Genomic DNA, 27142 nt, shown 5'->3' on the forward strand with positions numbered 1-27142 from the left:
CAGGCATAGCAGACTGAAGGGGGAAAAACCCACAATTTACTATAAAATGGGGTTTTATTATTTATTTACACAAATATACACAAAAATAAAAGCATCTGCAGGAGAAGAAACCGGGGACATTTACAGGATGCAGATCAGTCTGTGATAATTAGCTCATCCACACCCCAGTCTTCATAGCTTCCATCTGGCAGGTACCTGCGGATGATTATGGGGATCTTCCGAGCTCTGAAGGAAGGACAGAGAGGTAAATGGAAATGCCAGCACTTTAATTACACCCTCAGCAAGTTCCAGAAGTTCAGATGTACCATGTGGTGAGAGTTGGTAACTCACTGGTTTTGTTTCATTAGCAGATTTCAGGTGTACCAGTTGTGTGCTCATGATTTAGTATTAGAGTGAAAGCTCTTTCCCTTGAAAGGTCAGATCTTACAAGGCGCTGAGCAAGCTCAAAGTAACAAAAAAATTGAGGAAGCCCAGCACTTTGTTTCCATTGTAGGAATTCAGCACTGCAATCTAAAGCCATTGAACGTCACAATGGTAAGAGACTGCGCATCCCAAGAGGCATGTGGGAGAGTCAATGGAACTGAAAAATGAATCTACTGTTTTGATGGGAAACCCACAGTGATGAGTTCTCCACAAACCACTTCAGATAACCCAATGAGAGTTATGAAGAATGTCATAAATAACAGACACTGGGTTAATGTTCTTTATTCAAAGCTCTTGATATATTTTAAGCATGTAGAGAATAGAGATCCTTTCTACCACCACTACCACCACCACCAAAAATGGGTACCTAAGTCAGAATACAGCTGCTGCTAATGCCCAGCAACAGTGTGCATCACAATTCAAGTTAGAAAACACTGAATTCAATTTCATGAGGGATTTTTAAGTCAGCCGAATATAATTAACCAGACTGGAATTGGGCCAGGACCCGAGGTTCACAATGTTACAGTTTGTGAAAAGTAACATGGGACCTTTAATGATCACACACACTCAGAATAATGGTTTTAAGCCTCATCCAAAAGATAGCCTCTATGTTAGCAAAGCATTCAATTAGTACTGTGCTAAGGCATTGACTTGGTACTGACTGAGGGTAGAGCACCCCCTATTGAGAAACAGTCACTACTTCCTACAACACCTTTGATTCCTTTCCAGGTCTTGCACACTAGCACTGACCAGAACCAACTCTGGTTGTTTCAGGAGTTCTGACATGAGCATAAGCTGAGGTGGTACTGGATGCTTATAAAGGGGAAGGAATGCAGCTAAGATAAGGCTCTCTCTTGAGGATGTAAAGTTTGCAGGACAAACTACAATGAATTAAAGCATAAAAATTCTATTTTAAAAAAAAAAAAACAATGCATGACGAACAAGTGGGGTACCCTTTGCTATTTGATGGCCCAGTATGCTAGGAACTCTGGGTTAGCAGAAGTTCTGCATGAAGGTGAGCTATGACCCATCACTTTCAACAGCCTCCATCCATAACCTTCACATAGACAGATATGAGATGATATACAGAAAGATGATGAAAAGGGATGAGATAAATCCACTTCTATGGAGTATGCTGAAATTCAAATGATGTGTCAGTATCCAGATACCAATGAAAGGCTCCATTATGAGAAAGGAGGCGGGCATCCGGCTAGGCAGCTACTAGGTGTGTATTCATGTTTCTCTCTTATGCCTCAGAAGTTATGGCATAAGAAATTGGGTGAGAGGAAGAAACAGAATGCAGGGAAAAAAAAAAATGATGAAGGGAGTCAGGGATTTCTTAATGTGGCCACCATGTGTTTGTAGTCATTTTCATCTATTAACATTTTTTCAGATGAAATGCATGCAAATATGAATGTATCCAAATGGCTACATGCGAATCAGTTCCAATCAAGAATTTATCCAATCCCAACAAGTTCACAATGGGGCCCTTAGAATCCCATTCAAGAAAAAAAAGTGAATTAAAACCAAACCAGGAAAATGTTGCTAACCAGGAGAACTTCGGAGATGCTTGTAGGACTGCAGAATACAGACAGCCAAGCTACCTGCAAGCGGGGAACAGGTTCCGAACTGGAAAGAGGAAGGGGATTCATATTCCCAGGCCAGGAATTCCAGTCTAGCCACAAACCTTTTTCAGAGTAACACAGACTGCCTGCATGAACATGGAGATTGTATTTGTTCATTGTCATCAAGCGAGTGCGCAAACTGTAGCTCAGGAACTAATGGAAATAAACCCTTATCATTCGGGTGTTGAGGAGGGGAATGTCACTCTAAGACGCACTTTATTGTCAAAATCCCCAGGACTTACTTGAGTTCTTTCATTGCAATCAGAAGAGGGTCTGTCTCTCCTTCCAACTCTACCATAACTGGAGCACACATCCTAAGAAGAAGAATATCCACAATCACGAAGGGGATGGAAAGGAGTGGGAGAAATACGGTAAAGCCTGTGGGCATACTTGTTTCACAAACATGTCTGTTACCCAGATAAAGTCCAGCAGAGTGTGAAGGATAGAATGACAGATCCAATTCTGATTTGTAAAGTCTCCTTTGGCTTGGAGACCAAAGCTCCTCAGCAATTTCTCTTATGCCAAGACCCTCTCCTATTGTGGCAGGGGCTTGGAGAACAAAGCTCCTCAGCAATTTCTCTTATGTCAAGACCCTCTCCTATTGTGGCAGGAGCGTGTCTGGCAGTTAGTGACACGGTGCAAGTTTAGAGATGAATGCGTTTCATGGCCCTTCCCTCAATCTTTGCTCACAGTCTGGGATTTGAGATTCACAATGAAGCCCACAGCCCTTGAGAGGTCACTTCCTGGCATATTTCAATGTGAGGATAGGAAACAGCGACTCCAAAATTAACTCAGTAATACATACCATTAATTAGTCAATAAAAGGCACACTGAAATCATCCCCCCACCTCCAAACCCCCTGGATTTGTTGTATGGCTGAGATGCTCAGTATCTTGCAGATCCTGTTTTGGGGGAAGAGAGGCGCTCTTTTTTTAACCCCAAAATTTTATTACTGAAAATTTAACATCTCTTTGGAGGGGTTGTGGGAGCAGAGCATAAAAGATGGGGATTATCCTGATGTCTCCTTTTAAGAGATGGCAGCAAAGGAAGCATGTGCGATTACAGCAGGACAGTGATGGGCAACCTAAGCTAGTGAGTGGGCCACATGAGTAGCTTTCCATCTCAGTGAGCTGCAAGGTTGTCATAACCAAGATAGTCTCCTGAGATACGTTAGTTTTGCTAACTGCGCTTGTGTATCTAGAATTTGCTGACTAAACCATAGCAAAACTTTGATTGGATGCAGAGGGAGTATGCAGCTCTTACAGTCAATGCTGTGTGCAAGCAGCATGCACCTCACATCATGTGTGTTACTTTAATAATACCAATAGGAAAAAAAACTATGCACATGGAAACCAGTATAATCTGGTAACCCTCCATGTGAGCAAAAGTAAACAAAATGTCTCCCTACAGGCTGTGCACCACTGCAAAGAATCTCAGACTTACAAAGTAACCAGTCAACCACATACCTCATTTGGAACTCCAGGTTGAACCTCTCTAGTCTGGCACCCTCAGGACCTGACCGGTGCTGAACCAGAGAATTTGCCAGACCACAGAAGGTCAATAGTGTCTAGCAGCATTACCAACACTTCCATTGCCTACCAGGCTCTCAGAAGTAATTTAAGTGTAAATTAAACAACAGCACAGAACTCAGAGAGCCAGGACTGGTGGCTATAAACAAACTTTGTGGGACTACAGGAAACTTGACCACACCCATAAGTGGACATCTGGCTAATTATAATCATGCCAGACAACAGATATTGCTGGACCAGGGAGTGCTGAACTAGAGAGATTCAACTTGTAGAAGTATGAAAAGACCAAAAAAATTGAAAAAGTAAATAATGCAGTGCTTTATTATTAATGGCTTATATGTTTAATAATGGGAAAAGCAGCATTTTTCTTCAGCACGCTAAAGATTCAAAGCTATATTAAATCAATATTCAGCTGTAAACTTTTGAAGAAGAACCATAAAATTTGATAAGGTGAGCTACGAACAATTTGGAGTTATGAAAAACCCATTCCCGAGGTGTTTTCAACTCTGAGGTTCAACTGTACATGTGGACTTGGCCACTGGGGGATGCTGCTGGCCTAGAATTGGAATTAAAGACTCCATTATTTAGGAGTAGATAATATAGCAACAGGCAGCAGATTTGGGGTTTTTTTTGTTTTTGCCTTTCAGCAAATTAAAAAAACATGCAAAGAATGGCTTTGCTAAGCAATGGCTAGGCAAATAGTAGCTGTGTGAAGCAATGACTAAGGAGAGATTCAATAGGCACCTGCAATTATCTGTAAAGTGTAAGGGAGAAGAATTGTTTTGAGTGATCTGAAAGAGTATAAGCAGGAGTAACAGGATGAAAACAAGCAATGGCATGATTTCAGATGGATATAAACTTTCCCAACATTGAGGTACAGTCTCCCAAGAAATGAAAGATCCTTGACCTGCATAATTTAAAATGGGACTAGACAGCAGGAGTGTTAAATTTCAATTAATCAGCTAATTGAGTAGTTGATGGAATTTCCATCAACTACCTGATTAGTCAATAAAGGGGGTGAGGCATTTGCTATCCTGCACCTCTGCCTTTTAACTGTAAGTAAGAGCCCCACAGCTCTTAAGTTGGCTCCCCCAAGCACCGGCTCCTGCTCTCTTCCCCTTGCTGCCTCTGATACAGAGGCCGCAAGGGGAGGAGCAACAATCCAAGTAGTGACTCTACCCGATAAGCCTAGGCAGAGAACTAAACAAACCTACTCTACAGAGAACTAAAAAAAGCAGATAGCAGGTGGGATGGTACATAAGCAACATTTAGACTGTGATAATGCTGGGAAGCTAATTATGCTGGGCACCATTGTTCCAACTGCTGCCCAAGCCAGTAAATGACAGTCCCTGCCCCCAAAATAATTGCAGTCTAAAAAATTAGGTATATGTTTTCTGTTCATACTTTCTACAATCCGAGAACTTCATCAACAAATATCATAGAAATTCCTCTGGGTCTTGGCTTTTGTAAACATCCTGAGCTTTTCAGCACAGTTTGGATTCCCCTTGGGAAAGGAAGGAGACACACCTAGAACACTACTCCCACCCTTCCCTGGCCTTTAGCAGAAAGCTCTGATTACAGATGAGAAATGCCTCCCACTTTTAAACAACCAAGATAGGTGAAATGAAGGCTATGCCATCAGTAGCACTATCCTGGGTATAATGCTCTAGTAGGCTGCAGAGACTCAAGTTCCCATTTCCATTTTGCAGATGTCATACAGAACCTCACCTCGCAGGGCAGGTGGAGAATCCACAAAGCTATGGAAGATCACGAATAGTAAGAAAGTAACTTAAACACGGAAAAAACATTTTGAAATGCCATGAGATGCCTATGCCAAGGCTGGGGGTGGAACAAGTGTACTTACGCTATCTGGAGCGCACGAGTGCCCAGGACTCTGGCTCTCTCATATTTGGTCATATATGGAGTCGTGATCCGCTTCTGATTTGCCTGTTGTCTCTCTCCAGATGGAAGGATTTCTACATTCTCTTGACCCTCCTGAAGAAATAAAGGAATATAAGCTATTGTAAGCATACTGAAGGAGCTGGGGGTCCTTAATAGATTTTCTCAGACTTTGGAATCAAAGTTTAAAAAGTCTACACAGAATTCCAAAAAAGTACTTTGAGTAAAGAACAACCAAACATCCAATTGGGAAGTGCATTTATCTGATTAATATTAGGTTACCAAGACCTGGATTCTATTCCCATTCCTAGTGTCTCACTCTGTAGAGTGCAATGCGATCAAGATCATAGAATCACAGAGTTAGAAGGGACCACCAGCGTCATTTAGTCTAACCCCTGATAAGATGCAGGATTTGTTGTATCTAAACCAGGAGTGGAGGACCTTTTTAGGGTTGAGGGCCGCTGACCCACATTCCCCTTGCACACCAGAGTCTATGGGGTTCCAGGCTAGATTTTGGAGCATCAGCGAGGGCTCCCCAATGCTGGGGGAGAGCCCTGGGCTTTGGGGGCCAGATCCAGGCAACCTGGAGGCCACATCCAACCCTGGGGCCTTAGGTCCCCTACCCCTGTTCTAAACCATCCAAGACTGACAGTTACGCCCAGTGATGGAGCTTCCACAACCTCCCCAGTCAGTCTGTTCTATTGCCCTGCTGTTCTTACTGTTTGGAAGTTTTTCCTTAATCTAAATCTGCTATACTGTACTGTGAACCCACTGCCTCTGGTCCTTTCCTCTGTGGAAGAAAGAACAACTTTTCTCCATATTTTTTATGGCAGACAAGTGCTCCAAGAGCCCGCACCCTGCAGTGCCATCATAGGGACAACTGCCATTCCCAGTAACTAGCTCCCAGCAGGACAGGAACTCAGAGTGGTTTGGGGAAAATGAAAATGCTGTATAAAAAAGGAGGCATTGCGAACCATACAGGGGCTAAGCAGAGAGCTGTTGGGGAGGAAGGGTTTGAGCACTAACCTCCTCTGCATTCTCCAAATCATCCAGCCCTTCATCTTCCTCCACATCATCAAAGTCATCACCATCAAAGCTGCAGGTGACAGAAGGTCACTTATCACTCTACAGCCAGAGCCCAACCTACTTGCTGCCGCCACCCAAGGTATGTCTAGACTACAGGCTTTTGTTGGCAGAAGTTTTGTTGACAGATGCTGTCGACAAAGAGGGCAGGTCTAGACTACACGCCTCTGGCAACAGAGGCATGTAGATTAGGCTACCCGGCATAGGAAGATGAAGCGGTGATTAAATAATCGCCACTTCATTTACATTTAAATGGCTGCCACGCTGAGCCGATCAGCTGTTTGTCGGCCCAGTGTGGTAGTCTGGATGCTCACGGTCGACATCAAAGGCATTTGTCGACCTCCCAGGTAAACCTCATCCCATGAGGCATACCTGGGAGGTCGACAAATGCCTTTGATGTCGACCGCGGAGCGTCCAGACTACCGCGCTGAGCCGACAAACAGCTGATCGGCTCAGCGTGGCAGCCATTTAAATTTAAATGAAGTGGCAATTATTTAATCACCGCTTCATCTTCCTATGCCGGATAGCCTAATCTAGATGCCTCTGTCGCCAGAGGCGTGTAGTCTAGACGTACCCAGAGCGTCTAGACTACATCCAGTTCTGTCGACAAAGCAAGCCTCTTTGTCGACATGACAGTGTAGACGCAAAGGACAGCGTAGCTGCAATAACGCCTTCTGTCGACAGAACTCTGTTGACAAAAGGCCTTATTCCTCGTAGAATGGGGTTTACAGCCACCGACAAAACTGCTGAGTTCGACAAACGTTACGTGGCCAGAACTCAGCAGCAGCGCAGACGCAGGTAGAGTTTCGTCGACAAAACCCCGTAGCCTAGACACCCCCACTGTGGAGATTCCAATGCAGCCTTGCTGCCTCCCCCCCCCCCCCCGCGGCCCGCTGCCCCTCCCCTGCAGGGCTCCACGCCCCCCCCCTCCCGGCCCGCTGCCCCTCCCCCGCAGGGCTCCACGCCCCCCCCCCCTCCCGGCCCGCTGCCCCTCCCCTGCAGGGCTCCACGCCCCCCCCCCCTCCCGGCCCGCTGCCCCTCCCCTGCAGGGCTCCACGCCCCCCCCCCTCCCGGCCCGCTGCCCCTCCCCTGCAGGGCTCCACGCCCCCCCCCCCCGGCCCGCTGCCCCACCACTCTACCTGCTTCCCAGCCCCACCCCCCGCTTTGTCACGCGCCGCCCCGGAATCCCCTTCCACCCCATTTCCCTGGGCCGCCTCCTGCCCGGCCGGGACCCGCCTGCGGCCTGGCCCTTCACCGCCGGGGTCGGACCCGCCTCCCCAGCCACGGCGCCTCCTTCTCACTTGTCCTCGTTGTCAGACATGCTTCCGGCCCGGCGCGAGACTCTCGCGACACCAACCGCAGACCCGCCAGGTGACGACGGAGCAGGCAACCCACGAGAGCGGCCGATGAGCTCTCCGAGCAGCGACTTCCGGGGTCAGGGATAGCGGAAGCGGAAGCGGGTGGCGGAGCGGATCTCCATGGCAACGGGAGGCGCTAATTCGGGTGAGTAGGCTGAAGCGACTGAATCGCTGCGAACTCCCGAATCTCCGCGCTTCCGGGTTGGGCCCAGGCCGCCCGCCAATCAGGGACCAGCACGGGTTTCCATGGAGACTGGAAGATGACGTTGGCGCCTCGTTCTAACCATCAATTGCATCACAGCTTCGTGTGTGACGTCACCGTATTATAGGCGTCCTCTCCCATTGGGCGCTGGGTGGCGAGACCCCCGTGAAGGGGGCATTACACTGCCAGGCGCTGACTCTGCCTGGGCACCCCCCTCTGTGGGAGAGGGCCTGTGCCCCTAACAGCCTGGCACCCTTGGGCGTGAGTGGGGCCATGACGAGGCATCCTCACAGGGAGGTCCTGGGCCTGGCCTTGTTGGGTTAGTGTGTTGCTGCATTGCATCGCTCTGGGGGGCCTGGGCATCATCCTACTGCATTACGCAATGGGCTGGGTAGGTGTTGTTTCATGGCATTGCATCATAGGTGACTCACGGTAGCAGTCATGGGGTGCTCCTGTCAAAATTGTAATTGCTAAATGGGGTGCCCCCCATACCCGCTCTCTGTTCCTCTGGGAGGCCCTCCTTGCAACCCCTCCCCCGACTGGCACCAGTCATCTATGTCAGTGGTTTTCACACTTTTTTTGTCATGAACCAGTTGAAGAAAATTGTTGATGCCTGCGACCCAGCATAGTTTGAGTACGGTATGGCCTCCAGGGTGGCACTGAGGATGAGCGCTTTGGGGTATAGGAGGCGGCCCAGGCTTTGGGGGTGGGTCAGGGCTGGAGCAGGAGAGGCTTACTTTGAGCTCCTTTCAGTTAGCAGTGCAGTGGGGGTGCCAAACCAAGCTTCCTGCCTCTCATGGAACCACAGACCATGCCATGCCACAGAAGCAGCCAGCAGCAGGTTCCCAGCCAGTGGGAGTGCGGAGCTAGTGCTCAGGGCAGGGGCAATTCACAGAGCCCTGTGTGCCCTCCCGCCACCCATCCCCCACGTAGGAGCCAGGCCTGCTGCCGGCTGCTTCTGGGGCACAGTGCAATCTGCAGTGGAGGAGCAAGGGCAGGCCTTAGCTCCTCCACTGATCACCTGATCCCCCTGCAGCAAGACCCAGTGCCTGATATTCTATGACCCAGTACTGAGTCACAACTCATAGTTTGAAAACTGTTCTGTGGCAATGCAGTGTGGGGGTGGTAGGACAGCTTCCTGTTGCATTGTGCCAAGGTGTGAGGAGTATCCCACTGGGGCACTGCACTGTGTGTGGAGCAGGGTATCTTCTCTATGTAACTGGATAGTGATGTCATCTGTGGTATCACAGATGTGAAATAAACTTACATTGCTGCACCCCATGGGGAGGGAGAAGGATATTTCCCCATCAGCCTGTGGTGATGAGTTGACTAGTGGGAAAGTACATGGGTGCATCTAGACTAGCAAGATTTTGCGCAGAAACTTGCCAGCTGTCTACACTGGCCGTGTGAATTTGCGCAAGAGCACTGACTTTGTAATGTACAAAATCAGTGCTTCTTGCGCAAATACTTTCACGCTCCTGCTCAGGAAAGAGCCCTCTTGCGCAAGAATACTTGCACAAGAGGGCCAGTGTAGACAGGGAAGAACTGTTTTGCACAAAAAAGCCCCGATGGCTAAAATGGCAATCGGGGCTTTCTTGCGCAAAATCACATCTAGACTGGCCACGGATGCTTTTGCGCAAAAGCACTTTTTGCACAAAAGCATCTGTACCAATCTAGATGTGCTTTTGCGGAAATACTTTTAATGGAAAAACTTTTCTGTTAGAAGTATTTCCGCAAAATCATGCCAGTCTAGACGCAGCCCATGTGTTTGTATGTGTGACAGTGCTAAGGTCCTTGAAGATTACAGCCCAAATCAGCATAAATTAAGATATATATGGCAGGAGTGGGGAACCTTTTTTGGGTCAGGGGCCAATGACCCACAGAAAAATAAGTCAAGGACCAACACACAAGTGAGAAGCCAACTCCCCCCCTCCCCCCAACTGATGTGGCCCTCAATTGAGCAGCAGAAAAAATTTACACTTCCTTCACTCATGCAACTCAGGGCACCAGGGTTCCTCTCAAACTCCAGCCCTGTGGAAGGGGCAAGGCTCAGGGCTCTCCCCCAGGACTGGATTAATTCTTCTGGGGGTCTGGGGCTAGTAGATTTTGTGGGGGCCCCTAGGCTTTGAGGTGGGGCTAAAAATGAGGGGATTATTGTGCAGGAGACGCCTGCTAGGGAGTAGGGTGGGGTGCAGGGTCTGGGTACGTGGTAGTGTGCAGAGGCAAGTGGGGGTATGGAGTCTGGGCAGGAAGTAGGGTGCTGGAGCAGGTTGAGGACAGGCATCAAATCTGTTATTCCCTCTGAAGAGGAAGTGTCATGTTCTGAGATCAAGCATGTAAATGTGTTGAGCTCATGCATCCCAGTGTATGGCTTCACTGCAAAGAAAGGTGTAATTGCAGTGCGGGTAAGCATACCCACACTAGCTTTAATTGACCTTACAGGGTAACCATAACAGTGAAAATATGGTGGCATGGGCTGCAGTGCAGGCTAACAATACTAGCACTAATTGGCTGCAGGGAACCCTTGGTATATGCTTGGATTGCAAACCATGCTAAAATCCATGCTCCCACAGCTTCACTACCATTGTTGCCTGCTCTCAGTAGATTAAAACTTGTCTGGGTATGTCTATTTGTGCTAAAATTACAGCACATTAATTTGTGTTGTCAAGGTATTCCAGTCTACGTAGTGGTTAATATGACTGGTACGTTCCTGGGGTTTACCACCTTTCTTAATTTGAAGTAATTTTGTCATCACAACAGAGGAAAATAAAAAGAGGGCATGGGAGATTCCCTCAGTAACTTTTCAGGGGTCAAGGCTTCAATAGATTAGCTATATCTAAGTAAGTATTAAGGTTGACTTTGAATTAATAGAGACTGAGTAATGGGATTCTAGAATGATCGAGGGCCATGAACAGAGAATGTTCTTTTGAGTTGACTCATTAGAAGTTGAATATGATTTACTGACTCCTGGCCTCACTGTCATTTACAGGGCTTCACAATGTCTTCCCAGGAGGGAAGAAGAAAAGTGCCAGCTGTCCCAAAAGGAGCCGGTTTCTGGCATTCTCCTGGGATAACTCAGTATGGACAAGAAACAAAAGAGCTGTTGAAAGGTAAAAGGAAGATTGAATGGAGAACAGTGAACAGGTCTTTGACACACACCTCCTTAAATTTGTATCATGCTTCCCGCTTCACTGGATCATTGTTCCATTTATAGCAGCAGTTTGCACATTTTAAAAAACAATCCAAAAAACTCTACTGCTCACACAATTCCCCTCCTCCTCCACCTGTGAAGAAGATGAAAGAGAGAATGAACCACATCTAACAGATGTTAGTCACATCATTTGATGCACTACTGGAAGGTGCCCAGGTACTACAGTGATTAGGATGGTAAAAGAACTTACCTAGAATAGAAAAAACATTAGTAACTCATGTTGCTCCTGATGCTTGGAATGCGCTTCCTAAATCCATTCTCTCCTTCTTCCTTACCTCATTCACTAACTCCTAAAGACTCCTGCAGCACCCAGGCCTGCTGACAAGGAGGGCAAAGAGAGCAACTGCCCCCAGGGCCTGGCAATTCCAAAGGGCCCAGGGCTCACAGCAGTGATGGTGGCCAGAGTCCTGCACAGCACTCTCTGGATAGCTCTGAGGGCTGGTGGGATGGAGGGGTGGCACAGTCTATATACTGCTAAGGACTGGCTGATGCCAGCCCTGCCCTTTCTGGAGCGCCTGACACACACCTTGCCTAGAGGCCCGGCAAGTCTTTCTGCCCCCTTGGCAGTATCCTTTCCCCCATATATACAGTTCAGTGGTTTAGAATGTGTATCTGCCTAAACTGACTGAAAGTATTATTCTATTACCATAACCCATGCCATTCATCACCCTTCCCTTTCTTGCTCTCTGATACATTCTTACATCTCCTATCCAGCATTTAGTATATAAGCTTTTCAGGACAGGAACCTGTCTTGTATATATTTCCTATAAAGTGCCTATCTTATCCAATCTATCTGTCTCTCTGGATTTTTACATGATACTCAAGCACACTTAGGGGTGTTACAACATACTAAATAACAACCTAGTTCTGTATCCCTCCTCCAACTGTAACCAAAGTAGATAACATAAAATCCCTTTGTTGTACTAATTCCACATGACTATGCCACATGGGTAATGCCATCCTGATCCCCTAATTGATGATCAGCTAAAGGATTAGGCTCCATAGCTTGTTTAACTAGTTCCCTTGCTAGACAGAGTTACTGCAAATGCTGTTCTCATTTGCTTTCAAGTTTGGGAGAACGGTTCTACCTCTACCACTGCCTTTACACATCATTTTCAAAGACAGTGTTTCCTTTTTTATGAAGGTGAACACCAGTACTTTTGTAAATTAGGCACTTATTTAGGTGCATAACATGGATTTAGTAAACTAACTTTAGGCACTTACATCTGAAATTCGCAGCCTAAATACTTTACAAATCATGAATCAAAGGATTTTTATTACAAATATGGAATTTCTGCCAAAGTCATTCCCTTCTTCTGTATTGGTTGTCTAAAGTAGACAGGTAGTTCCTCGTGCTGTTTCTGCTGAGTTCTCAGGCTGGGGTCTTTAAAGATTTTTTTTTTCATTTCAGTGATGATGGAGGAATCCAAACTTACCAATTTCCAGAAACGCCACCTCACAGACTGCATGAAACGTGAGTGATGCCTCAGCTTTGTCCACCTGCAACCAACACACACACATGCTGCCTTCTGCTTACTGCATATTGATCTCCTGCTCCTAACCCGATGAAGCATTCATGTGACCCAGATACACAGATCATTCTTTTTACAGAGGATTTTTACCTATAGACTGGTGGAAGGGGAAGAAACCAAAAGGCAAGAAATGAGGGTGGGCTAACAATTCCCTTCTTTTCAACATTTGGTTTACCACAGCTGTTCTCATCTCTTTCATCATTCCACAACAATAGAGGCTACTCTCACGGGGTACATTTACATGGCAGGGCTATAAGTTGAGTTAAGCTATGCAACTTCAGCTACGTCAATGGCATAGCTTAAGTCGAAATAGCTTAACTTGGCATTAGGCGCTGTCTACACAGCAGGAAGTCAAAGGAAGAACAGTCTTCTTTCGACTTCCCTTACTTCTCGTAAAATGAAGGTTACATGGGTCGGAGTAAGAAGTCCTCCAGCTCAACATTATTTCAAAATAAAGGCTTGTAGTGTAGACGTGTTCTTTGTTATTTTGGAATAACTACAGTTATTCCGAAATAGCGCTGCTGTGTAGACGTACCCATGGAGTGCAGTCTTTCTCTTTTGAACCCCCCATCTAATCACCATAATTTAAGGCAAAATTTGGTAGCTATTAACTTTCTTTAGAAGGACTGGATGGGGTTTCCCCCCACATAATTGTCCAGGGAATGAGACCTGTTATACTGGAACTGCATTATGTGGCCCAGGCCATAGACTCTGCTGTTCCTAACTTGCCATTGTTCTCCCTTTCTTTCCAGGAGGTGTTTCCCTCCCCACTCGCTGCAACCCCACATCCAGCAAAGACCCACAGTTTGCAGAGCCTGCATCTTCTCCACCAAAGCCTTGTCTTTCGGTCAGTCTGTTGGCCAGACCTCATCTCCGACCTGCCGAGATCTGCCGAGCAGGCGATGCCTACAGCCGAGAAAAATTCAAGCCTCGGGCCACTCGTAAGTGAGCAAATTCTGCTAAGGGATCAGTTTTGCCTCCTCTCTTTCTCTGCTTTCTAACCTCCTTGTTCCTTCTCGCTAATCCACTGGCAGGTGCACAAAAGCCACAGCTATGAGAAGACTTTTGACAGTGCCTATCTTCACTGATGATCACCTCCCAACCATGCTGGCTGGGTGACTCAGTGGCAGAGTAGGGTGTCACTTTACTGTATTCAAACCAATTATCACATAACTTTATGGCTTATAGATGGTATCAGATCCCTGATGTAAATATTGCTGGCACTTTTGCTGCCACTACAGTATCAGTAGTGCAGGGGTCAGCAACCTATGGCTTGTGAGCCAGATGTGGCTCGCAGCTCAAGCTCAGTCCCTCCTTGCTCCCCCCTCGCCTCCCAACAAGGAGCTTATGCTCCAGCCTTGTGCCCCCTACAAGATTGGAGCCAGTGCCAGCTTTCTGCCAGGGGAGGGGTAGAGAAAGCCTTGAGCCTCATTACACGATCAGGGAAGAAACAGAGCCACAAACAACTCCATGTGTGCACATTCCCCCTCCCCCAGCTGGGGGAACAGCAGCGCACAGACATGCTGCCTGGAGGCTTTTCCTGCTGCTCCATTGGTTAGTAAGAAGCCATGTCTGGGACTGGGAGCCGGAGAGCAGTATGGGGCACAAAAGCAAGTAAGTGCTGTCCAGACCCTGCATTCCCCAACCCCCTGTCCCAAGACCCTGCACCCCCACCCTGCTCCTACCCCCTCTCCCCAAGGCCAGACACCTGCCCCAGCCTGCTTCTGCACCTTCCCACCACCTAGCAGAAGTCCTATTAAATAAAATCTGTGAGTACAGGCAGGCCCCGGGTTACGTACAAGATAGGGACTGTAGGTTTGTTCTTAAGTTGAATCTGTATGTAAGTCGGAACTGGCGTCCAGATTCAGCCGCTGCTGAAACTGACCAGCGGCTGACTCCAGGAAGCCCAACGCAGAGTTGCTCTGCCCCGGGCTTCCTGGAATCAGCCGCTGATCAGTTTCAACAGGCTGAATCTGGACACCAGTTCTGACTTACATACAGATTCAACTTAAGAACCCCAGGCGTCCCCAAGTCAGCTGCTGCTGCTGAAACTGATCAGCGGCTGATTCCAGGAAGCCCGGAGCAGAGCAACTCTGCAGAGACCAGCAGACCAGGGAGACGCGGAGCAAAGCCGCGGAGCACGCGGGCAGCGGGACAGCCCAGACGCGCCGCAGCTGTCCCACTGCCGGCGTCCTCAGAGGCTTTGCTCCCCATCTCCCTGGTCTGCTGGAGACCAACAGACCAGGGAGACGCGGAGCAAACCCCATTCGTAACTGCGGATCCGACTTAAGTCGGATCCGCGTAACTCGGGGACTGCCTGTACACTGTTTCATTTATGCTATTATTAACCATGTCAATTATCTATAATATTAAGTTGTATATTTTCAATCATGCAAATGTTTATTCTTATACTGGCTCTTTGTTGACCAAAACAATCTGAATTTTGATGTAGTTTGGCTCTTTGGTTTGAAAAGATTGCCAACCCCTACAATAGTGCTTGTGCTGTAGATAAGATGGGAATGGAGATGTATGTACCATAATAGATATTTAAGAACACCATACTGGGTCAGAGCAAAGGTCTATCTAGCCCAGTATCCTGTCTGCCAACAGTGGCCAATGTCAAATGCCCCAGGAGGAGTGAACAGAACAAGTAATCATCAAGATATCCCTCTCCTGTCATCCATTTCCAACTCCTGACAAACAGAGGCTGGGGATACCATTCCTACTCATCCTAGCTAATAAGTATTGATGGATCTAACCTCCATGAATTTATCTCATTCTTTTTTTGTACCCTGTTAAAGTCTTGGTTTTTCACAGCATCCTCTGGCAAGGAATTCCACAGGTTGACTGTGCTCTAGGTGAAGAAGAACTTCCTTTTGTTTGTTTTAAACCTGCATATTAATTTCATTTGGAAACCCCTAATTCTTATGTGATGGAAACAAGTAAATAACTTTTCCTTATTCACTTTTTCCATACCAGGCATGATTTTATAGACTTCTAGCATATCCCCCCTTAGTCTCCTCTTTTCTAAGCTGAAAAGTCCCAGTCTTTTTTTAATCTCTCTTCATATGACACCCATTCCAAATCCTTAATCATTTTTGTTGTCCTTTTCTGAACCTTTTCCAGTGCCAGTATATCTTTTTTGAGATGAGGCAACCACATCTGTATGCAGTCAAGATGTGAGCATACCATGGATTTATATAGAAGCAATAAGATATTTTCCAACTTATTCTCTAACCTTTTAAAATTATTCCTAACAGTCTGTTTGCTTTTTTGACTGCCGCTGCACATTGAGTAAATGTTTTCAGAGAACTATTCACAATGACTCCAAGAACTCTCTTGACTGATTATAGATAAATTAGTCCCCATCATTTTGTATGTATAGTTGGGATTATTTATTCCAATGTGCATTACAGTAATTCCTCATTTAACACTATAGATATGTTTCAGAAAACGATCATGTTAAGTGAAAACGTGTTATGTGAGGTCAATTTTCCCATTGAAAATAATGGAAAAGGTGGGGGTTGCGTTTCAAGCGGTGGCGACTGTTGGGACCAGGACAAAAGGGTGGGGGAAAAAGGGGACTGGGTTACAGCAGGGAGGAGAGGTGTTTGGCTCTGGGAAAGGGAAGGGGAGGAGAAAGGAGAGGGATTGGGTTGGGAGTATGCCCCTGTGATGAGTCTGCTGGGACCTGCACTGTGTCAGGCGAGGGGGGGTTACCAGGGAACAGTGCAGCGAGCAGCGAACCCTCTGCTGCTTTGCAGGGAGGCAGGGGAAGTCCTGCACAGCTGCCGGCGATGGGACAGCTGGGGAAATCGTGTTATTCTGGGGACGGTTGTGTAACTCAAAAAACGTTCCCTAAAAAAAAAATCATGCTATCACGAAAACATGTTAAGCGGGCACATGTTAAATGGGGAATTACTGAACTTTGCATTTATCAACATTAAAATACACTTGCCATTCTGTTGCCCGGTCACCAAGTTTTGTGAGATCCTTTTGAAATTCTTCACAGTCTGCTTTGGTCTTAACTATCTTGAACAGTTTAGCATCATCTGCAAATTTTGCCATCTCACTGTTTACAAATGATCTGGAGAAAATGGTAAATAGGATTGGTCCCAATATAGATGCTTGGGGGACACCAATAGTTCCTGTTCTCCAGTCTCACAACTGACCATTACCCTTTGTTTCCTTACTTAAGAGCCTTTAGTGAGGGACTCTGTCAAAGGCTTTCTGGAAATCTAAGTACACTATAACCACTGGATCCCCCTTGTCCACATGTTTGTTGACCCCCTCAAAGAACTCTAGTGGATTGGTGAGGAGGATTTCTTTTTACAAAAATCACATTGACTTTCCCCCAACAAATTACGTTCATGTGTGTCTGACAATTCTGTTCTTAACTATAGTTTCAACTAATTTGCCTGGTACCGATGTTAGACTTATTGGTCTGTCACCTCTAAAGCCCTGTACTTCCTGTGCAATTACTTCTATAGACTCTCCAGCTGTGTACGTCCAGGCACAGCTCTCAGCAGGACCTTGGCCAGGGGATTGTACTTCTGTCTCAGTCTACCAAAAATTGGTTTTCTTCATCTTCTATAGGTGACTTAGAGAGGGAGAAGGAAAGGCTCCAGAATATCTTAGCAACTGGAAAGGACATGGTGGAACACAAGACACAGCAGAAGCCAGTGCCCACAGAGGAAAAGGAAATTCCTGAACCTGACCGGTTTGAAGAACGTATGTATGAAAACAGGCCCAAGCCCAAAGGAAAGCCTTACATACTGGCCCCTGACAAAAGGCAGGGTGGTGAGCTTCATGCACTAGCGAACTGAAATTTGTCATGGCAGGTGGTGGATTACACATTATCTAGACACAAATGGTTTGTCTATGTAGGTATATCAGTAGTACAGTACCATAGCTATGCCAGCAAACTCTTCGGCTAAGTCTAGATTGGCATGTTTTTCCGGAAATGCTTTTAACGGAAAAGTTTTCCGTTAAAAGCATTTGCAGAAAAGAGCATCTAGATTGGTACAGACGCTTTTCCGCAAAAGCATTTTTTGCAAAAAAGCGGCCGTGGCCAATCTAGACGCGCTTTTGCACGAAACAAATCTGAGCTGTCTACACTGGCCCTTTTGAGCAAAAGTTTTGCGCAAAAGGGACTTTTGCTCGAACGGGAGCAACATAGTATTTCCGCAAAAAGCACTGATTTCTTACAGTAGGAATTCAGTGCGCTTTTGCAGAAATTCAAGCGGACAATGTAGACAGCTGGCAAGTTTTTCCGGAAAAGTGGCTGATTTTCCAGAAAAACTGGCCAGCTTAGACACAGCCCTCTAGTGGAGATGCAGCTCATACTAGTAGAAAAGTGCTTTTGGCACCAATTCCCCAAATAAAATTAGCTACACTGGCAAAAACAGTTTTTGGCTAGTATAACTGCTCACAGCTATATCAGTTTGGAAGGTGTTTATTCACACTTCGAACTAACGTAATTGGCAAAACTTTTAATGTAGACTGGGCCTTAGTGGACCTCTGCTGTGTTTGGCATGTAGAATCCTCAGGTGATTCTCAACATCCTACTGCACTAAATGAGCTTTTACAAACACTCCCCAGCCCCGAATCCAGCTGTATTTCCTTTAGGCCAGAGGAGAAAGGAATAGAGATGATTATTTCTATCTGTAAGTGTATGAGGGGGGAGGTGCTATGATTCTATGGTGAGGGCGGCAAAGTCATTGTCGTTCTTGATATTACCTCCTCCCCTCAAAGTTGAGGCAATGATGGTGCATCCCCACTTCGACCGGTTCTGTCCATGTCTCTTTCTTTTGTGCTCAGTGGTGAATGAAATTCAGGAGAGGAAGGAATTCTTGGCAGAGATGGAGACTCTGGGCCAGGGCAAGCAGTATCGAGGGATTGTCCTCACTGAAATCTCACAGGTACCTTGGGAACCCATCTGACCTCTCCAGCAGGTTAGATTGAGGGAACTTTGGTGTTGGAGAATCTGATTCTAAGGTTTCTATCCAATATGTAGAGGTGGCCTAGATTTGAGAGGAGAGCTCAGCATTTTCTCTTAGGGGGTGAGGTAGAAAAAGAGGAATTAATTTAAGAGATTTGGAAGGAGGGGGGAGAGGTCTCAGCCCCTCTATCATTTCTGTATGTAATTTCACCGGTGAAGAGGATCCTTCAGTCTCAAGTTTGACAGGAAATAGGAGCTTCTGGCATTCTTACCCCTTCACCTTTGCTATTTGCAGAAACTGCGGGAGATGGAGATTATCGATAAGAAGAGGAGTAAAGACATGAGAGAGGCAATGGCAACAATCCTCGTCCCTGGTGGGAATAAATCTAATCTCAATAGCTAGACCAAAACCAGACACCAGAGCAGACCATTCCCACCCTTTCTTTCCTTGCCCTTCCAACAGGGCTGGGCTTTTACCATAGAAGGGTCACAGAACTTGATCTATCTATGCCTGTCCATCTAAGACAGATCTTTTCAGAGCAATGTCAGTAGCACTTGTTGCATAAACCCAAGAGGACAGTAACTATTTATGCATGATATAGACCAGAAGAAAGTCTTTGCAAAATCTTACCAACACTTACTAGTCTCCCTTCTTCAGGGGTGGATTTTATAGGCAGTGGTTTTATGGCTGGGTGAACCAAATCAGAGAATTAGCCTGATTCCCTCCCTTTAGAGGGGGGCCAGGAGGAGATGAAAAGACCTCAGCATCCTCCAGTGGCCTCTGAGACATGGTGAAGCAAGGTCTCCTTCTACCTATGGCATATGCCTTACGGTGTCAGAACAAAGCTGACCTGCGCAACGAAGTCCGGGAAGAAAAATCTTTGTCTCTTTTCCATATGGCCCAAGCTCTGGGGGGTTCTGGTTACTTCTGGTGGAAACTGAACATTAATGGGGTTCTTTATTTCCTCATTGCTGAATCTGTATCGCCACTCATATCAGCATAGTCTTTGTAAACTCTCAGCTGCTGTTGTGGAGCTGGAGCGGGAGGAGTAACCACACTGCCTTACATAAATATTAGCCTGGATTTTAATCTGACTGCTTCTTGGTGAGAGTGTGTGCACACGCTTGTGTTCAGGAACTTGTCTCTTGCTCATACACTGAAACATGCTTCTATCCCGGGTTGGGCAAGGGGACGAGTTCACCTTGGGGTTCATGGTGCAGGAGAGACTGTTCCAGGAGCCTTCACTTTGTGTTCCTTGGGAGCACCTTGATGATTGACATGGCCAAAGGTAGCGTGGCCAAGGTATTAATAGATTTTAAAGCCAGAAGGGATCATTACATCATCTTTTCTAACTTCCATAACACAGGGTAAAGAATTTCACCCAGTTACTGTAGTATTGAATGAAGGGGCTGCTGGTAGATCCTGGAATCCTCACTTTCCGCCTTTTTTAGGTTCAGAGACTGAAATATTGTCAACAGTACTCCACCAAATCAGGCAAGTACTCAACATTGGGCTCAAATCCATAGCCTGGAGATTAAGAGATGTATATGCTAGCAACTGAACTAGCAAGGTACCTAAGATGACTCCAGCACACATAAGGATAGGCGACACAGAGTGGCAGTAGATGTTTTAACTCCACTGGTTTTATTTTTCTGCAGATAAATGGCAATGCCAGAGTTAGTACAGTGTAACAGTTTACAAATCAAAATACTGAAGAGAGCAGGATTGGGGGTGTCAGACTGCAGCAATCCTAACAGCCTTTAACAGTGGCTCGTCCGCATGCGACAAGACCCAATGGATTGCTTTGCTATGGAATCCCCCCGCCCCATGGATGACTATGGAAAGCTGGACACTGCTCCTTGGTCAGCCAGTTGAAGGTTGCAAGAATGTGAGCTAGAGGCTGAGTACACTGCTCCAACCAGTACCGGTGGCCCCTGAGAGCAAAATGATAAACTCAGCTTTCTCAATGGTTTTGTAAACAGGGTTCCCTTTCTATATATTCTCCAGCAACAGTCCAAGACACTGCTGGAAGCAAGAGTAGTTTGGGTCAAACCCGCAGTATTTTTATAAAAAGAATGCAGCAGTTTGTTCTGGGCTGGTAGTTACTCTACTAATAAGAAGGCAAAATAAACAGCTGACCAACCAACACCCACAAAACTCAGTGTCTAACTCGGACCAGTCAAACGGCTCAATAAATAGCTCCTAACCATGGAGAAGGCAGAAAAAAGGAAGGAGGGAAGAATGTTCTCCTCATCCTCCCAACACACGCACACAACAAATAAAACATGGGTTTAAAAAGCAGGGTGGGGTTGAATCCATCTAGTAATGAAGCTATCGAAAACCCCAATCCCCCCTTTTGCACTCTTTAAAAATATAAATACAGACAAAGCTGGAGAAGGGCCAGCTGAGTTTTCCCCCCTTCCCACTCCCCAGGCTGGCAGAGAGCAGCACTAGTGAGCAAGGTAACAGGACAACCTTGCTGACACTGAATAAAGTCTTGCACTTTTTTCCCCTCCCCTGGAAAAACAATGTTTCTTCCTCCCTGCCCCTCAATAGCTTCAGAGTGGGTCTATTTAGCAGCAGCAGTGAGGGTTAGATGTCCTAGGTAGGATATCTTGGCTATGTCCAATTGGACTCACCATAATCCTTTTTCCTTCTGGCCCTGTCATTCCTACCCAGCCCTAAAGCTCATGGGGCATGTGTCCTCCACAAGCAGGAGAGAGGTTACTTTTTTTTTTAGGAACTTGAGGCATGGAAAGTTGGGGGGTTCTTTTAGTTTTCATTAGTGCCAATAAAAGCCCCTGAGTCTTTTATAAAAGTTAAGAGTGGGAATTTAGACTGTAAGGGAGAGAGCTGGAGGTTGGGTTGGGACAACTGTGTACAGTCCTCCAAGGGAGAGGGTACGAGGCACGTGTGACTATCACAGTTAGAGTGAGGGACGGGGCAATTAGTGCAAGTTTCCCACAAACACCAAAATTCTTTACTTACTCAGACAGATAACAATAACAACACAACTGGATAATGTCTCCTAAAGCTATTTCACCTACTCCCCAAGGCTTATGGATAGTGGCTTTTCTCCTTTGATCAGGCTCCCCACAGCCTTAGAAAGGGGAAGCATTGTTGATCAGACTTGCCATGTCTCCTCTTTTTTGGGCGGCTCCACGACTCTGGTTGAAAGCTGAGCTCCCCTGGAGGAGTCAGCGTTGGCATGTGGGGGGTGATGAGAGGGGAGGTACAGCTGCTGGAGAGGAGTGGAAGGCAGAAGCCCCAGTGGCAGGTGTCCACCCAGCCACGGGAAGGGCTGATGCAGTCATACAACAGTACATCCATCCTTGCTTCTAGCTTTCTCCTGCTCTAGCTTTTTTCCTTGGGTGACTTGCTTTTCGATTCATGTTTATTGCCAAGCAACTTCAGCACCTTCATGGGCTTGAACTTTCCTTTCTTCTTGCCCTCAGAATCCTTGTGAAATTCTGCAGGAAAAGTTGCAAGGGAAGGTTATTTGCTAAAGAAGACAGTCCATGGGTGATGTACACAGACTAATGCCTATTCACAAGAGACAGGTGTGATGCCTGCAGACTGGGGCAAAGCTATTGAATGTACACATCTGTGTGAGTCAGCAGTGCCTGAACAAACACACACACACACACACACTTTCATGTGGACCACTGTGGCTAGACACAGGAGACAGAGCTTTCTCAAGAACTGGTCCTCACAAACCTCACCACCTTCTGCTCCAAGAGCAAAACACATTCCTTTGACCTGCCTTCTCTCCCATAAACACATAGCAAGGTGTGTGTATATGACCTATACATTTTAAAACGCTCCCCTGCATGTACTTTCCCCCTGGGGACAGGAGGAGAGGAGAAAACGTGACAGGGTTAATCAGATGGCATAAAGCATTTGCGGAAGATACTGAGGTGATAGGTGTGACATAAGAACCTATATAAAACAATAAATCCCCGGACAGACGGACCACGTTCACATGCATTTATACTAATTCCCTTTGTTCTTCTGCTTTCTCCTTGGGAGCAGGATTGAAAAGCCAGGATTCTGAAGTCTAGCACTACTGGAATGTGGCTCCCCTCCCATTCACTTTCTTACCTTTCTTTTTAATCATGGCTTCCAACATTTTATCCTCCTCTTCCTCTCTGAAAGAAAGTGAGAAACTGTTGAGTGGTTCCAGTCAGAGGACATGTCACTGTTGAGAGAGACATGCTCCCTACTGCTCAGGACTGACATGGTCATTGGCAGGGCCTGTGGTGAGTAGATTTCAGCCGGTCGCCCCATTCACCAGCGGCACTCGTAAGGAGCTGACTTTTAAGCCAGCTCCTGCCTGCCCCCCTTTGCTGCCTCTGTATCAGAGGCAGCAAGGGAAGGGGTTGCTGCATGTAGTCATTTAGATTAACTGATAAGACCAGGCTTATCGGTTAATCATTTAAACATATATACACTAAGATCCCGAACCACACCAGACATCATCCAGAGAAACACACATACCCCATCCCCACAAGTCAATAGCATCCATTTACAAAAACAAGGATCGGGGGACCCTCAGGAAGGTCTGTCAGTAACAGTAGCAGTGTGGTGTTGTGCCACATAGTACATGTTCACCCCGTACACCTGGCCTGCACCGTCTCTATTGTGTCACTCCAACAGGCAGTTGGGTTTTGGCCAGATCTCCCCCTTTCTGCCATGTTACCTCTGCCGGTCCTCATCCAGGCAGTTGACAATGGCATTACGTTGTTCAATAATGGTGACCAGCTCCTGCATCAGCACCTTGTCCCTCTCTCGGTCGTCATCGGTCCAGTCCTTAGCTACACACCCCAGAAAAGACAGGGAGTTAAATGATTACATTTCCCTTCGGCAAGGAGCCCCAGACTCGGGTCCACAGTTCCATACAAGAGACCTGGATTTAATTACTATTCTGAGCCTAGCAAACGGCTCTCTGCACCTCCACGCTAGTTAGAATGATGGCTACTCCATACGGGGGCTGGGAGTGCAGTCTATACCAGAACTGGTGCTAGGCAGAGACTGTCTCATGTTACCAAATAGCCATCCTGCAGCCAGTTAAGGAGAAGTGTTAACATACATCGAAGGCATGTTCCATTTAGACCCTTTTGCCCAGGAACCAGCTACGACTGAAGGCATGATGATACTGGGGAGATCGAGAACCTGCCCAGGGTGGTATTTCACTAGTACAGAGAGATTTACCAGGCTTATTGAGAAGACACCGCAGTTCGTACTCCACATCAGCCTGACGTTGCTCCAAGTTCTGCTGCTTAAAACTGCGAGGAAAGAAAAGCATCATCACAAACCCACTGCAAGGCTCAGAGAACCCTTTGGAAAGCAGGTATCCTCTCTGGGAAGTCATCTCCAGAGGGGTCAGGGTTGAAAGTAACAACTGTGACCTTAGCCTTGCCCCCCAGGAGACTTGCCGTGAAAGAGCAGGAGCCGTGGCCATATTCCCAGCAATGCTAGTCCCAACCTCATCCAGTCAAGACTGACATAGGCGTGGGGGCTACAAGATGCTCACAGCCTTTTCCAGGCAGAGGTGCTGTGGGGAATGCTGCAGGATCACTGCCTATGGGGAAGCCCATAGCTCTTGTAGCCCAAGTGTCAGAGTCAGTTCCAAGTACATGTGGACAAAATGTCCATATCTTCATAGGTCTCTAACCACACCCATAAACAGGAAGCCTACCAGAGCCTTCTGGTAAAGCATTTCAGGTGGGAATAGGGAGGCTCTTCCATCCTCCCCAGCTTTGGAGGCAGTTGTTTCAGTGTGTTCCCCCTACTCACATGTAGATGAGCTCAGACTCACGGCGCACCAGCATGTGTTTCTCATGGATGAGTTTGAACCAGTCCACCAGCAGGCTGTCCTCAGGAGTGTCTGCCAGTCAAATCAGAGAGAGAGAGAGAGAGAGAGAGAGAGAGAATTTAGAGATAGAAATGTAGCCGTGTTAGTCTGGGGTAGCTGAAGCAAAATGCAGGACTATGTAGCACTTTAAAGACTAACAAGATGGTATATTAGATGATGAGCTTTCGTGGGCCAGACCCACTTCCTCAGATCAAAAACTTTTTTGATCTGAGGAAGTGGGTCTGGCCCACGAAAGCTCATCATCTAATATACCATCTTGTTAGTCTTTAAAGTGCTACATTGTCCTGCATTTTGCTTCAGAGAATTTAGAGACACTCCCCAGTGCTTTCTGCCCACACAACACAGCAGGCCAGGGCAGGGGAGGAGGAGGAGACATTTATAATCAATCTGACCTCATCCCATGCCTGAACACATGGGGAGGTGGAGTGAACCAAACAGTTCTCAGCCTCCCATAGAAAAGTGGTGGTACAAGTCCAATTTCTTCATACCCCAAGCCAGCTGGCATGAACCCACCCTTTCCCCACTCAAGTCCCTTTACCTTAACACTCAACACCCTAACGTTCAGCAGAGAGCATATTATTACTACTTCTTCTTTCTCATTTCCTCCATAACAGGGGTAGTACAGCCCTTACATCCTCTGTGACACAACATCTCTTCTTCCCCTCTGTGATGTTACTGGATTTGGATATGAACATGCAAAACATTGTTGCAATCACACTTATACATTTGCACCAAATCTTGTGCAAAGTGGGCCAAGTGAGATGTCTACAGAAAGCCTACGGTTCACTGATTCTGTTTCTACTGCTCATATGCATGTATCAATTTTATATTTGAAGTTATGAGTATTGACTATGTACTTGTATTTCAAATGTTTGCTTCTGGGAGATCTCAGCAGGAGGACTGGCCAACCTATTTTGAAAGGACTGCTAGTCCAGTGAATAGCAGTACTTCACTGACAACGCACCCCACGTAGTGTCAATCCACATCTTAAAACTTTGCTGTGAACATTCAGACCAGCATGTAAGCAATGGCTGCTATGGAGCCATGCATGGACAGGTGACTTGCTCATTTGACAACTCCATCTGGGGCTTACTTTCACACAAGGAGAACAATGGAATTCCCTCCCTCCTGGGCAAGGGTATAAAAAGGGCCTTAGGGATTCCTCCATTTTTGTCTTCATTCCAGCCTATCACTTCAGGAGCATTTTTGCTATGAATTGAGCAATGAATTGGACTGATTACTCATCCTAACTAAGGATGTATTCCAGAGATTTATAAAACAGCAGATTATTCCACCTCTGCTACAAGGCTGCACCAAAAACTTTGCAATTGGTGTATGTAATTTGTTTCCTTTAACAATTTTACTCTCAGCCTTTTCTTTTTCTTTTTAATTAATAAACCTTTAGATTTTAGATTCTAAAATATTGGCACAGTATGCTCTTTTGGGTAAAATCTGAGATATAAATTGACCTGGGAATGTGGCTGATCCTTTGGGATTAGAACGGGGTGAGCAATAATTTTTGGTGGGGGGCCACTCCAAGATTTTGGAAAGTGGACAAGGGCCACACTTTTCTGTGGAGGAAATGGAGGGTCTAGGATGGAGGCTGGGCACAGAAAGGCGCATGGGGTAAGGGACTGGGGTGCAGGAGACGGTGTGAGGTCTGAGAGAGAGTTTGGGTGAAGGAGGTAGTTGTGACCTAGGTCAGGGTATTGGAATGTAGGATCAGGGAGGGAGTATAGGTGCAAGAGAGGATTCTGGCCTGGGGAAGGGGCTCTCGGAGGAGGTGCAAAGTCTGGGAGGAAATTGTGACCTGAGAGAAGGGAAAAAGGGGGTGCAGACTGCAGAGGGTTTGGGTGGTGACCTGGGGCAGGGGATTGGGGTGCAGAATCTGGGAGAGTGTTTGGGTGCAGGAGAAGATTCTGTCCTGGGGGAGGGTGTTGGAAGGGTACAGGATCTGGGAGGGAGTTGTGACCTGGGGCAAAGGGTTGCAAAGGGTTGGGATGGTGACCTGGGTAGGGAGTTGGGGTGCAGGAGAGGCAGGGGTGCCAGAGGCAGGCTCTGGCTAGGAGGTGGTTACCTAAGTGTCTCTTGGCCAGCAGCCGTGCAGTGCTCCCAGGCAGGCTGGGGCTCCTTGCCTGCTGCAGCCCCAGATGGCTTTAAACTGCAAGCTGTTCCCTCCAGGTGGCTCTCAGCTCCAGGAGAAGGAAAAGACTTGGGTTGCACTCCCAGCCCAATCTCTCCGCTCCTATTGGCTGGTTGTTTCCAGCCAATAGGGACTGAGAGATTGGCTGGGATCAGTTCCTATTGGCTGCACTTTAAATCATGGCAGCTGCATGCCTGAGGGTCCCAGCAGGGTGGTCTACAGGCCGGAGGATCCGGTGGCCTGGCGGGCCAGATCCAGCCCCTGGGCTGTATTTTGCCCAGCCCTGGATTAGAAGAACTTGTACAGATTTGGTGGACTGG

The 27142-nt window shown here is 46.8% G+C and overlaps 3 protein-coding genes across 8 annotated transcripts in view; 1 reads left to right on the plus strand and 2 right to left on the minus strand.

Annotated features, from left to right (window-relative positions):
* Window positions 1–47: 47 nt before the first annotated feature.
* Window positions 48–7994, minus strand: POLR2F (RNA polymerase II, I and III subunit F). 2 transcript variants are annotated; one of them, XM_075937131.1, is made up of 5 exons: window positions 7861–7994; window positions 6503–6572; window positions 5442–5572; window positions 2291–2362; window positions 48–225 (listed from the first exon to the last, which is right to left on the minus strand). In XM_075937131.1, the coding sequence occupies exons 1-5, from the start codon at window positions 7878–7880 to the stop codon at window positions 135–137; spliced, it is 384 nt and encodes a 127-aa protein (XP_075793246.1). In that variant the 5' UTR covers window positions 7881–7994; the 3' UTR covers window positions 48–134. The 2 variants fall into 2 exon arrangements, with proteins under 2 accessions (XP_075793246.1, XP_075793247.1); XM_075937132.2 differs by lacking the exon at window positions 48–225 and adding an exon at window positions 237–2134.
* C1H22orf23 (chromosome 1 C22orf23 homolog) lies at window positions 7924–26100 on the plus strand. Of its 5 annotated transcripts, XR_016350444.1 has the most exons (8): window positions 8108–8222; window positions 11109–11229; window positions 12742–12804; window positions 13615–13803; window positions 17459–17662; window positions 18683–18783; window positions 19099–24154; window positions 25294–26100. XR_016350444.1 is itself a non-coding variant. In XM_075937125.1 (7 exons), exons 2-7 carry the CDS (start codon window positions 11118–11120, stop codon window positions 19204–19206), a joined length of 777 nt encoding a protein of 258 aa, XP_075793240.1. In that variant the 5' UTR covers window positions 7924–8062; window positions 11109–11117; the 3' UTR covers window positions 19207–19393. The 5 variants fall into 5 exon arrangements, 4 of the variants coding, with proteins under 4 accessions (XP_075793240.1, XP_025038348.3, XP_075793239.1 ...); XM_075937125.1 differs by lacking the exons at window positions 8108–8222; window positions 25294–26100 and adding an exon at window positions 7924–8062 and having other exon boundaries at window positions 19099–19393; XM_025182563.3 differs by lacking the exon at window positions 25294–26100 and having other exon boundaries at window positions 8200–8222; window positions 17459–17593; window positions 19099–19393.
* The window catches only part of MICALL1 (MICAL like 1), a 29645-nt gene continuing 22930 nt past the window's right edge, over window positions 20428–27142 (minus strand). The window contains exons 12-16 of the mRNA XM_025182550.3: window positions 24601–24691; window positions 24016–24089; window positions 23504–23618; window positions 22906–22952; window positions 20428–22274 (exon numbers count right to left, since the gene is read on the minus strand). Coding sequence (XP_025038335.3) covers window positions 22159–22274; window positions 22906–22952; window positions 23504–23618; window positions 24016–24089; window positions 24601–24691 — 443 coding nt within the window. The 3' untranslated portion in view covers window positions 20428–22158. The remainder of the gene's footprint in view (window positions 22275–22905; window positions 22953–23503; window positions 23619–24015; window positions 24090–24600; window positions 24692–27142) is intronic.

This window comes from Pelodiscus sinensis, chromosome 1, assembly GCF_052426305.1.
Source record: "Pelodiscus sinensis isolate ZL-2025 chromosome 1, ASM5242630v1, whole genome shotgun sequence".
Taxonomy (NCBI): domain Eukaryota; kingdom Metazoa; phylum Chordata; order Testudines; family Trionychidae; genus Pelodiscus; species Pelodiscus sinensis.

Bases quoted from the DNA above. Each gene is read 5' to 3' on its own strand.
- POLR2F (XM_075937131.1), bottom strand. From the start codon at position 7,880: ATGTCTGACAACGAGGACAA. The intron at 6,573-7,860 runs GTGAGAAGGAGG...TGTCACCTGCAG, and splicing joins ATGTCTGACAACGAGGACAA to CTTTGATGGTGATGACTTTG. The intron at 2,363-5,441 runs GTAAGTACACTT...TCTTCTTCTTAG, and splicing joins ACTCGTGCGCTCCAGATAGC to GATGTGTGCTCCAGTTATGG.
- C1H22orf23 (XM_075937124.2), top strand. The intron at 11,230-12,741 runs GTAAAAGGAAGA...TTTTCATTTCAG, and splicing joins AACAAAAGAGCTGTTGAAAG to TGATGATGGAGGAATCCAAA. The intron at 13,804-17,458 runs GTAAGTGAGCAA...CATCTTCTATAG, and splicing joins ATTCAAGCCTCGGGCCACTC to GTGACTTAGAGAGGGAGAAG.